We start from the raw sequence: 13317 nt of genomic DNA on the forward strand, positions 1-13317 counted from the left end.
TGTGCAAGAGACACCCTTCTTCCCCCTTGTAGGTATTACAGGAGAACAGAATCAACACACAGAAATAGTTTTCCCCCTTGCCGCCCACATGAGTTATTTGGAAGCCAATAGTAATAAAAAGAAATCACAATGGGAGAAAGATGGCCATAAATACAATAATGGTATGTCTGAAGCAAGGACGAAAGGGATCTGGGATTTGCTCTAGTAGTGACATGGAAAGGAAAATTCTTCTGTTTATTAACCGGTGGTAAAACTGTCCGAAATTCACTGGAGAGGAAGGAGGTAACCACCTGCCTGACCAGTCCTCCATATCAGAATGTCTTCAGCCTAGGCTGGAGACCACTCCGATATTCACCAGATGATATAAGGTGTGGGCAAAAGACAGGCATCCTGCCTGAAGACACGCACTGATAACTGCAGGCAAAAAAAATCTCATCCCACAGCACCTAGTAAAACACTTAAAAGCAAAGGGAGCAAGTCCTTAGAGTTCAGTAAACTCCAGAGTTTGCATAAACAAATTCTTTAAGAACTGAAACACTTGCCATTTCGTTTGCTGCCAATCATTACTTCTACATGGATTTTACACTCACCAAATTTGTGTAATTATGCAAACTTCTGCATTTGCAGAGGCATTCTGAGCTATTAGCACCGTTTCTCTAATATGTGCAATTTTTTTGCCAGAAGGACACCATACCATTAATTCTGTACCCTCTCTAAATGCGGCAATTATCTACCAAACAGATATTCTGCACCACGCTTCAAGGATACTTTCACCTTCCCACCCTCCAGTGCTGTTGCTGGGCAAAGGAGGAGAAGTCACCATTACCCTCTAAGGAGACAGGGTCGAGAGGAGTCCCAGTACAATCTCAACAGTTCTTTAAAAAAATAAAAAAAACAAAAAAGCAATAATAAATTATTATAAGTAGGCCTTCACTGACTGTGTTATTTGCCATTAAATTCTGCACATTAGTTTGCATGAGTAGAACCTATAAAATGTTCTGATTAAATATTCAATTTAGCACAGGGCGCATGCAAGATCAACCAGCAGCAGTGTTCCTCAGGTGCCGGCTCGGACCAGGCTCACGCGCTTCTTTGCTTATGTAAACTATTCCTTGTATCAAAGATGCGTGAGCCCGTGGGTAATAAACACTTGCCCTCCACTTGGGAGAGGCAAACTGTAACTGAGTTGTGTAAGAAAGCCTCTAAGAAAGGCATTTCTCAATAGAGATGCCAGCAAAAGGCAAAGGGCTGCTCCTCGCTCAGTGTTTTATATTGGAGCGGGGACCAGTGTCACCAGCTGTGGTACCAGCAAGCTCTGTAACATCACCGCCCGGCTTCCACAATCCTGCTAGACTCCAGGGATCCCTCACCGCTTCGGGTGATGGGGAGGTAGCACGTCCCAGAGAAGATCTGCCTTCGCGCTGGGACCGCGGCACAGGGCTGAGCAGAACGACCCATCTGTCTCGACCGGCCCTCAAAGGACCACGAAACTGCCAGTCAAGAGTGAAGCAACCCACTGGCAGTCTGTTCTCAGGCAGAGAAACCCCCGAATCCTGCTAGCGAGAAAGTGATTTGTAGTACTAAAAATGTGTGGGACGGGAGCTTTCATTTTACATTAGCATTTTGTCAGTCCTTTAAATATGGGCAATAAAAAGTCCATTTTTTTTTTGCATAAAAAGCTATTTTTGCTGAATGTAAATACATTACAGTTCAGCTTCTCCCCCATTAACACTTTTGGGAAGACAAAACTGTTCACAGCTTTCCCCCTTTTTCCTGCTTGGGAAGAGAGGGAAAAGGCTAGATCCTATTTAGGAACTTAAATTAGGAGGACTAGACTCAAGCTCCTATATCCAATAGGGGCATACGGACCCTTTATTTTAATAAATGCCAAGACTCTACGAAGAAGATCATTGTGGCTATACAAAATGAATCAAAGGCCAGGTAGCGGCTCCCCATCGTTGTTTTGTTAGTGCCGAGAAGCTCACTCCCTGGGAGTTAAACACATGCTGATGCAGCCCATGTGGGCGCTTTCAGAAAAGAGCAAAAAAAAGAGACTGAGCTGTGGTGGTTAAGAGGTCCCTCTGCCCTGGAGGTAAAAAATGCAAAATCAGAGAAGCTGCTCATGTTGGCCCTGAACAGGAGAGCTGAATTCCACTGCTGTCCTTCCCCTTTCCCCTCTCTTTTTAATTTACAAATAAATTAAACCAATTATGTTGCATCTCATTTAAATAAGAGCAGAATATTTGGAGCTACCTAACTGTGCAAGCAATGTAGCTAAGCCCCTGTGCCACATGGCTTGTTAAATTACACGCATTCACCCAGAAGACCCTCAGCATCTAATTCTTGACCTGTCGAAGCTGATGGAGGTCTGCCAATGACTTCAAGCAGGCCAGGATTTTACTCGGAAACCTCGGATCTCATCATTCACAGTGAAAATGCTGACTAGAAATGCTAAAGTAAATTTTGTACAGCAGGCTGTCACCGCTAACAGTGATTACAAACAGCCATTAGCACAGCATCAGCAAGACTCCCTTCCAAATAGACGTGCAGTCATCTTCTTAGCACGTGCTATGGTGAAATGAGGATCACAGGTGAAAAGTGATTTACAGAAAAAGTGAACACTAATAAAAGTTTTAAATGCATATTTCCATTTGCTTGCTGAAGTTTCCATTTTAGCTTTCCGTTGCTGAAGTGCTTGAACTGCAGTGTGATATTTTGAGAGCATTATTTCTTCCGTAAAATTTTGCTTAAAATGCTGCCCCTGTGCTAAAGAGATTCTGATGTCATCCCCGGTATGACTGTAACTCAGCCTGAAACAAAGTTAATAAACAAGCAGCCTTTTCTGTATTTTCAGACAAAATAACCTCCAAACGAAAGGAACTTGCTAAGACAGCCAAAATGTTGGGAGACGCCCTTTCCCCCCAGAGATGCCTCCTTGGCAGTTTATTGCCGGGGTCGTACATCCCACGGGTGAGGGAGATGAATACATCAGCCCACCAGAAGACCGCCCTTAGGATCCCGATCTGCATAGCTATGGCTTAGCTACATTACAATCAACTCCGTACAAAAACCTCACGACATTGCCAGGATAGAGAACACCTGACTTCATTCATTTTTTAACAATGCAATTCATTAATTTTGTCTGATGGTGCAGTAAACATTTATAGATATGTTTAATTTTATGGGCAGTCCCCACAGAAACTAAAAGGACTGTTGTCACAAGTGAAATCACTTACGTGAATAAGGGTTTGCAGGATCAGTGTGTTAAGTTTCAATATTGGGTTTTAGCCATAGGGCTTGCAAAATTCAAATGGAAAGCAGAAGCAACATATTAAAATAGCATGTGCAATTTCACTCATTCTACATTCTAATCTAAAATTGCAATAGGATATATTTGTAGATTGCTTTACAAAGTCCATTTAAAAAATTAAATCAAGTAATTTAAAGCCTGGTTACTGAGACTTATAAGCATGTGCAAATTCTCTAATCCAGTTTACACTTAACAGCTTTACCATACTTGGGAGTCCCTTACTGACCTTGGGGAATGAGCAGATAGATCTGCCACTTACATATGTAGTGAATTAAGTAGTTTCCATTTGGAACCAATACACCAGATAGTAATAGTTAAGTGTAATTAAAAACATTATAAGAGTTATAAAAGGAGCAATGCACAGCGATATCTGTAATCTACATTTCTATTGATTTATAGTTTGTTTCACAACACAAAGGACAGGCCCTGAATAACTAAGACCAGTACAAGCAAACCTATCTGTGCAGGCCTGACCCCTGTAGCACTAATTGCCGTGCTCAAGGACATATTGAAATGTTTTCCACTATTATTTTAAATCAATGCAGTTTGTTTTCAGCCATCCTCAGCAGCAATAGGCATCGCACGCAGAGCAGCAGTGCCAAGTAGTCTCCCCAGGATCAACATCTGGACATTTTCAGTTTCATAAACAGACAGTAATAAGCGACTGATTCACATTTATGTGCCATTGGTTGATGTTTAATAGTTTTCCTGGTTCACTTGTCTGAGCACTTCCCAAGTGAGTCCTATCAGCGCAGCTGAGTCTTGGGCCAGGGCACAAACCCACCGGTCTGGAGGGGAGAATGGCGGAGCCTCCCAGCTCAGCCGTGGGAAGTCCTTGAAAGTAGGGGACCTGAAGGGGGGATGGACGATTTTTTCCCCAAACACGGGGACTACAAGCCACATAAGTCACTGTTTCTTCTTACCTCAGAGGACAAAGCACTCTGAGGGACGGGAGCTGGTCCCAGCAGAAGCACTGGTGGTGTGAGCTGCTGCCTCCAAATCCCTCTTTCCTCCTCCTTTCCTCCACCAGCTGATCACAAAACCATCAAAGGCGAGTAGAAAGCAAAGGGAGGACCGCAAACCCAGAAAACCTGACCCCTCTGTTGCCCCATGCCAACAGAGTAAGCGGTTCCCCCAACCCACCTCCCACCCCTCTTCCTCGGATTTGGGGAGGGGGGTCTCTGTCACCCTTGTACCTCTCAGTCCCCCACTCCTACCTGCCAGCACTAACCAGATCGGCATCGGGCAGGTCGCCGCTGCCCATGCTGCAGGAGGGCTGCTCCAGCTCTGCCCGGGCAGGCACCCATGGGTGCTGAAGGCTCATTCTTGGCTGCAGGAGGGGAGGAGCGGCTCGGCCAAGGGGCCAGGGGCTGCCCAAGCCCTTCCCTGCCTGCCCACGCTGAGGGTCATCTGAAGACTTTCGGGTGCCTCCTCCCTCTTTCTCACTCTTCTCCCAGTCGTCCTTCTCCCATTAGTGCCTGCGGCAGCGGATGAGAGGCACCCTTGAAAATGGAAGAGGAGGGAGTGCTAATTGATGGACTTTTGCACCCATTAGTCTCCTGTTAAAAGCTACTGGAGAGAGAGGCAGAAGTCATCGAGAAATTTCCTGAGATGCATGCTCCCTTCCTAAATCCATCTTTGCTCGTTCAAATCTTGTGCCATCAGCTTTTACTATGTGCGTACGCTTTCTTGGGCAGCACAGGCGGAGCCCCTGCGGGTTGCAATGACACAGCACGACCCAGAAGTATCTGTCCTGCACGCTGCAAGGACAAAATGGCGTTTTCCAAAAGAGGTTCAAAGTTACACCATATTGCTGCCTGATGGATGTATTATGGAGAGCAAACAGAATACATGAGGCCACACTAGCTGGAACTTGCACTCATACCCTATGCCTCAGCCGCGAAACTGCAGGTCAGTGAGGGTGAAAGCCTTTTTATCTAAAAGTGAGGACTACAGGACTCAATATACACTCTGTTAACAGGTTTAAGCATTTCAGCCTTGTTGCTTTTGGCGTAGGGGGGTCAGGCTATAGTTCTTTAAAATGTTAATGCATTTTAAAAGCACAAATAAGACATTCCCTCCACATCTCAGCCCCTATGCATACTAACACGGGCCACCTAAAATAATATTTATTAAGATATGTTTTCAAGAAGCAGCGAGACGGAGAAATTGCTCCAGAATCAGTGCTTTTATACTAATTTACAGCCTAAAATACACAAATTATGAAGTAGGAAAGTACAGCTTCCTGATGGAATCAGCAACAGTTCCAGGAGCTGTTCCTGAAGAGAACAAATTGCTTCAGCCCACCACCATAAGCACTTTCCAGAGCAGATTATAAGGATGATTTTTTTTAAAAGGCATATTTACTGCAAACATCCCTTCAAATATTTGGCATGAAAGACCATACTTGGGTTTTACAGCCGTCCTAGTCTATTGGGTCAAAAATCCATTAAAAAGAATGGAGCTTAAATACTTATAGGTATGATGGATCACAACGGGGTGTACTATCGAGTAAAAAATGTGTGCTCTAAACATTTTCTAAATAAAGGTTTACACAAGAGACTCTGTGGCTTTGAAGTAGCCCTTATATACTTTCATATCAATTTTCATGTTTCCATGACGATTGCTTTACTTTTTTATTACTAACAAAACTTGGCACAGTGTTTCTTCCAAGCTTGGTGCAAGAGTTAACCAAAGATCTCGGCATCATTAACAACCATTACTAATGAGCTCTCAAGACAGCTCAGTATCTAAGTTAAATATTGTAACCTTCAGTCCTCGCAATAGCCCAGTATGTCCATTAAATATTGTAATCTGTAATCTTCTTTATAATGACTGTAGGGAGATTTTTTTAAGCAAATGTACTCAGAATTGAGTACAGAAAGATTGATTGCTTATTGTTGCTGCTGGTTTTGACCCTGTAATTCATTTTCCTGTTTTCTTTCTGGTAAGTTTGGCTTTCTGTCCTTAATTAGCTTAATTGGCCCTATCTTCAGGAGTGTTTAGTTACCAGCCACTTCACCAGCAGGAGTGGATAGTTGCTGAACACTTTGGAAGATTTAACTGTCAGCGATATATGCCAACACTTTGGAGATCCGCATGAAACACAGGCCAGATCAAGAGTTAATTGAAAACAACGAAAGGCTTCCCAAGGATGTCAGAAACCACTGGAGAAACAAAAGAGAAGTTTCCCTGCCTTTTGCTGAAGGACATTCTATCCGGTGTGAAAAATGACCAATAGTTTTCAAGCAATGCTGTCTTTGAGTGTATATAATATCTCAAAAATATCTTGAAAGCTTCATATTTTAATAAACAGTTCCTACATCCAATTTTTATTAATATGTTTTTAAAAGAGGAGTAGATAATTAACAGTATGAGTCAGATCGTCAAGCAGGCATAAATCATCATAGCTCCATTGGTTTCAATTTATACTGCTTATGAAAAAGGCTCTCTATACCTTTCTGGAATCACAGAGTGAATTCATCATCCCCAAATAATTAAGGATTTAATTTAATTATCTGTTAATCTCTTCATTTTATGACTGGATTCTGAAGGATGGCAAGAACTACGGAGAGCTATTGCAAGGGATGTTAATGATAAGTACAGTGTAAATCATAATTTTGATATATCCATAAATACTGAGCAAGTTAATGCTGAGAGTTAAGTGGAGGAAGGGAGTGTGTGCCATACCATAGACATATAATCTCCTGCATAAATACATTATGGCTTATTATAAATGCACACTCTGCACAATAAAAGGTCTACCCCTTTTGTTTTAATCCCAACCATAAAAGCCCTCTCTTCGAGATTTTGACATACTTCTATCCAGAATAGTTTGAAGTCGGAAAAAGGAAACAGTAGCATTAAAAACTGACATATACTTTTGCAGAAATTTAATTTTGAGCTATACTACCCTGAAATATCAGGTACTGCAATGATGGAATAGGGACAAATGCTTTAGGGAGAAGAGCCGAAAATGCACCAATTAAAGGATGCTTAATAGCCTGCAGTTTAATAGCTTTTACAAATAGGAGGTAAAGGACAGAATGTTCAGCTGCACAGCAACATACACAGCTATATGCAAATAAAATATTTCTATCCAAGAAGGACGTTTTGCCTCTTAAAAATAAACCGCTCCCTGAGCCCATTTAAGTACCATGCTTTGACTACGGTAATTATCTCATGTCACTTAATATGATATAATATCTACTTATGCTTAATGGATATATTTTCATTTCTAAGGAATGTGTGCCTATTTGGACAAATGAAACTTGTACGATGATTAAAATATAATTTTCACTCAGGCAATAACACTTTTCAACAAACAAAATTGTAAATAGAGACATTACTTTTATGTTAAGACAGACTTAAAAATGTGGAGATCCTCTGCTACTCAATGCCCTGTCTATAAATTGCTGTATATTACAGAAATCAATCATTTCTCATCATTGATGGAATCTCAAATCAAAGCTAGCTAGTATTAAATACTTAAGTCAACAGATTTTCAGATCAGGAAAAATACACATTATTTAACTAATAATGCAAGATAATTTAGGTAAATTAATTAACTGATATCAGAGCCCCATCTTCTGAAAGCATCCAAACAAATTTATTTAATGACTTTAAAATTACTTTAAAATGACTGCTGTTTGCATCATATTTAACAATGGGAAAAAATGTCCTCAAACTTCTCAAGAAAACCCATAAAAACCAGTTTATGAGACAGCAGAGAGATGCCCATTTCACTTGTTGCACCAAATCAACTTTATGTTTGGTAAAGAATCTTCTGTTCAATTTCTCTGTGGTCTTATTTCCAACCTATAAGACATGCAATTGTTTATAAAGTAAATATGCCTTTCTATTATTACTTAATTCACTTGATCATCATGCTAGATTCCAGTGCTACGTGGGCTTTCAGCATGTTCCATATAGTTCAGCTCTACAGTATATCTCAGCTCTGAAATACAGCCTGAGGAGAAAAGAGGGGGGTTTGTAATGCTTTGTTTATATTCATCCACCCTTAACTGGCATTTTTAAAGGCCACAGAGGAAATTGGTTTAGCTTAGTTTCCTCAAGGGTTTTTACTGTATAAATGTTGTTGTTGTTTCAAATTCTCTAAAACTTTTCTCAAAAGTCAAATTAACCTGAATGCTTAATGTCTCTAGAAATTTGCAAAGATGCAACTAATCTGCAAAACAATAAACAAACAATCGAACCCTGCAATGAAAAGTCTGATCATGCAGAACGTGCATGCAGCAGGACAGCTTGTCCGCAAACATCAAAATTATCTGCTTGTAATTTATTTCTTACCACTGCAATCTTTATAATAGACTAATGCATATTTTTCACTCACCCTCCATAATTTTTTTAATCTCTTCATTCTGGACAATTTGGATTTGTTCATCTCTGATGTCTGCAGGTCAAATATGTATCCTATGTGGCTGTAAATATATTCTACAACCAGTCGGGTGCCCAAAACAGTAGAGTGATAGATATTCTTGAAAACAGAGGCACTCCCTGGCTTTTAATGCTGCTTCCAATAACCACACAGTTCACAGCTCAGCATAAAGTAACCAATAGCCGAACATGACATTAAAAAAAAACAACAACCCACCAAAATCCCTCCTTTGAGATCATAGAGGGAGAAGTCTTGATCCATCCAATACTTGATTTAGGTCAATGAAAAAAAAAAAGATGCTATTATGTCAGCCATCCAACTTTAAGAAGACTTGTGAGCTGACAGTCATGGCACTTTAAAGCACTGTCATGTTGAGTCTCTACAAAGGGATTGTTTTAATCCTATATCAAAAAAATGAAAGCTACTTAAGATCTATGGAAATCACATGATATTACAAAAATGCCTGCAATGTGCTGCAATGGAATGCTGTTGAGAAATAGCTCATGTAGTGTTTTCTCCTTTATTTTTGTGGTTTCCTAAGGATGTGAGGTTTATGTGATGGTGGGAGTGTGCATACCTGTCATTCCTCCCAAATTATTTTTAACCCTTTTTCCTTTTTAAAATAAAAAAAAATAAAATATAATCTAAAATAGAATTCTCAAAGATACTAATTTTTAAGTTTCCTGAAAATCAATGAATGACTCAGGCAATTGTATGGATTCTTATTCTAAGGGAAAGGAGGCAGTGAGAGACTCTATCCAGGAGGGAGATCCCATGGAAAGTCCCAACCATGAAAAAATTTTGATCACAGTTCATGTTATCCAGCTCACAGGTGGCTACAAGAGAGAAGAGCCATTTGGTTTTCTTGTTCCTACATCCAGGCTTCTTATGTTCGCTTTTATAATTTCAGGAAATGGAAAAGAAAGCCGAAAGTATGTGAAATATATCTTTCTGGTAAAACATAAAAACCCCCACCATATCTCAAGTCCATTTCTGGAATGATAAAATAAGTTTGTTTGACAAACACTATGATTTATGATGGGGAACTACAACTTCAAAGCTAATCTCCTGTGGTGCGTGATGAGCCATCTCTACAGATGTGACTACAGAGAGGACACCCTTTTTAAGGGTCACTTCTAATTGAAAGCCTGGTAGTGTAACAACCCAGGTGGCTGGAAGGAAGTCATTCAGCAGAGATACATAAAAGGGTTTTGCTTCAAATATCTAGTACACCAAGTGGCTCTCGCCACAAGAATAAAGGGGTGACCACCACTTTCTCATGTGAATGATACTACTTTCTTTGCCACACTGTGCTACTCTAGATCTTTATCTTGGTGTTATGGCATCACAGAAGCCTTCTCTTCCCATCTTAAACTACTGTGCAGTGTGTACTTGATCAGACTACGCTGCATATAAGGCTGCATTTGATTTGATTGATTACTGATCAATACTGATGCAGCCCTTCTGAAACTTGCCCTCTATTTCTCTGCAAGGAAAGGTCTACGCAGAAGTGCTGTGGGTCTGAAGCTGCAAGGTTCTACTTGTGCAATGTGTCATTACTTACACAGTATAGCAAAACCCTTATGGGGTTGTGCATTGACCAGTAGTTCAGGACTTGACCCACGCTTTCTAATGGTCATGAGATGCGTCAGTAAATGTAAAGCTCCATTTCAAACGTGGATACCAAGTGTAGTTGACACCAAGAGCTGTTATGCGTTATTTTCAGAAGTGACAGACTGGTCCTAAGGATCTATTAGATCATTTTATTCTCACATTCGATGTCAAAGTCCCAGTGTTGTTCCACTAGGAGCATTCCCTTTTATTTTAATGGCAGTAGAATCTGACCTTTGTTTAATAAAGAACAAAAGTGACTCATGTCTGGTTTTTAGCTAAAATGACTAGCTACACCTCATTAGATTTTCTGTAAGCACTTCATCCCCCCTTAGTAATCAGCTTCTCAATTATCTAACAACAGTATTCCAAGCTTTAATTTTTCAGACTTAATTTCCAGTCATTCTGACAATGTGCTCTTAATCTGCCTGCCATTGAAAAGATAGATAAGAATATTTCAAATTTCTTAGTGTTTATTGTTAGTTAGATTAGTTTATGATTCGATGTAAGAGAAAAGTCCTAGAAACTCTTCTTGATTTTATGTCAAATTAGTACTGAGGCACCAAGCCCTTCCAGTTAAGTTAAATGCAGACAAGTGCTGTTATAGGAGCAAATGCGGTAACTCTAGGTGCAGTTGTATGACTTCTGCATGTAACTGTGCCTCTGACCAAAACCAGACCGACACCTTTATGCTAACATGTCCCTGCCCAGTAAGAGCTGGGTCAGTAGCTTAGCGCTATTCTCCTCTTTCCTATCTTTGTTTATGGACCGCTAGACACCTACAGCTGAAGGTACATTTTCCTAGACTCCAGTGATATCCAAAATGAAATGGAGTCATTCCTTGAAATGGTTCCTCTAAGCAGTAGAAGAATGTGCTTTATATTTCTTTGTCCTCAAAAGATGGACATGAGCTTCTGGCTTTACATACTATAATAAGTGAAATTGTTCAGGACATTCCTTTCGCTTGGCGTGATCAGGGCTTATAAATAACACTGCATGTCCAGGCCAAGGTCAAGCCAAACGCGACTCTACCTCGTGGCTTGCTTCTCTGTGGTTTGAATGTTATGGTTAGAAGCCAAGAAAAAGAAGTCTTCTGAATTAAACCCACTTCAGAATCATTCAAAATGCTTTCACCAATTTAAGGGTTTTTGACATCGTAATGTGCTGAAAAGTGGCTTCCAGCACATTTTTACCATGGTTTCAGGATAAAATCTGAATTTGTAAATAAACTGGCATAGTTCATTCACTACAGTCATTACAGGCACATTTCAGGAAAATAGCTTCTCCCTAGATTTAAGAAGTGTGAAGCCCACAAATGTCAAAGCACTGGCATTTCCAAGGTATCGCTAACAAGGTGAGGGAGCTGGAGGAGGTTGGAGTAGAACCCAGCTATTAATGACCAAATCACTCTCTCATGTTCCCCAACTCCTTTTCATAAACTCCAACCTCAAAATAAACCTCCTTAGGGCAAATGTAAGGTGTCAGTCTAATTCCTGTCCTCTCTTCATTGAACCGTAGAACTTCTCCTACATGACCAGTGCTTTGTGAGAAACAGTCAGATGAAGAAAAGGAGACAAACACGGGTACAAGAAAGTCATATTGATGTTTTGTAAAAAAAGCAATGGAACACTTTGGACATGAAAACTATCAAATTTTCCTCAAGTTCTTACAGAACATACTTCAATATTAACTTTCTCCATTTGGTTGCCTTGGTGGGTTGCACATTAACAAGCTCTTTGTGCCATCCAGCAATAACTGCTGCTGTGGGTTTTGCTGCTTTGCTTCCAGTAAGGTGAGATGCTCGGCTTTTACCCACTAATTTAGTTAAACCTAATGTAGTGAAATCTTCCCAGAATATTTACTGCAAGCTCGAAATCTCACCTCAGCTGCATTTACTGAGAGCAATAGCACTATGTGTGCTCCTGTAAGTATAATCAGGTTCCTACAGCAGCTCTCAAATTAACAGAAGAGGAAGATTTGAGTGTACTAATCGATCACAGGATTATAAACCACCAGTGTGGAAGGCAGAGAAAAAGAAATCTGCAATGCAAGGAGTTACTGGGAAAGTCTTTACTTTCTAGTAAAGGCTTAGAAATATTAGTAGGAAATCACAGAGTACTGCTGACACCTCATTTAGATAGTGGGTACAATTTTGGTCAGTCATATTCACGAGAAATGAAAGCAAAACTGGAACAGACGCAAATAATGGCTGGCAGATGATGGGGACAATGGAGAACCTGTCATGTGAGAGAAACTACAGGAGCCTAATTAAAGTAAGGCTAAGAGGGGATATGACTGCCATCTATAAATACACTGGAGAAGGAAACAGAAATGGGGAAGAAGAGCTATTTAAACCCAAGGTCAGCACTGACACAGGACAAAGGTATATAAACAAGAAAGGACACATGTAAGCTAAAAATCAGAAGATGGTTTGTGACCATCTAACTCTAGAGGACCTTCTAATAAGAATAGAAAGGAAAAAATGTTGCATGATTCTAAGATCATGGTCAAGTATTTTATGAGTAGGACAGGACAATAGAGTGCCTGCAGTATGAGGGAAGCAAACTACCCTGAAAAGTTACTAACGATTTCCTACTCCTCGCAGCACTCTTGCGACAGAATTAGGCAAATGTGTCTGCATGCTGGACCTAATGCTCAGTTGCACTGTGAGCAGCAGCTCGCACCCGACACTTTTAAATCTTTTCCTGGATGCCTGACTGCGCAGGAAGGAGCAGCTACTTAGTTGTTTGAACATAGCCCACCATTATTAACAGGAGGAATCTGGGGGACAACATGATTTCTCTAACAGCTAACAGAACCAATACCTGCACAAGACCATGGTGACACCTAAGGTACAAGGTGCAGAATGTGCTGACAAGCAAAGCAAAGCAAACATTTTAAAAAAAAAGCTACAGAGAGGAAAAGATGGCAAACTGCAGTCCTGTTTCCTCATGAAGTTCTCATGAGAGAGAGGAGCAGAATCACACACTGAGTCCCA

The 13317-nt window shown here is 40.5% G+C and overlaps 1 protein-coding gene across 5 annotated transcripts in view; it reads right to left on the reverse strand.

Annotated features, from left to right (window-relative positions):
- Nucleotides 1-13317, reverse strand: part of DPP6 (dipeptidyl peptidase like 6) — a 575931-nt gene that overhangs the window by 318954 nt on the left and 243660 nt on the right. Inside the window, exon 1 of one of the 5 annotated variants that reach the window (XM_049798777.1) lies at nt 8664-8753. The exons of the other annotated variants lie outside the window; for them this stretch is intronic. Within the exon in view, the coding sequence (XP_049654734.1) occupies nt 8664-8714 (51 nt within the window). The 5' untranslated portion in view covers nt 8715-8753. Of the gene's footprint in view, nt 1-8663; nt 8754-13317 lie in introns of those variants that run through there. 5 annotated transcript variants of the gene reach the window in all.

The sequence above is a fragment of the Accipiter gentilis genome, chromosome 4 (assembly GCF_929443795.1).
Source record: "Accipiter gentilis chromosome 4, bAccGen1.1, whole genome shotgun sequence".
Taxonomy (NCBI): domain Eukaryota; kingdom Metazoa; phylum Chordata; class Aves; order Accipitriformes; family Accipitridae; genus Astur; species Astur gentilis.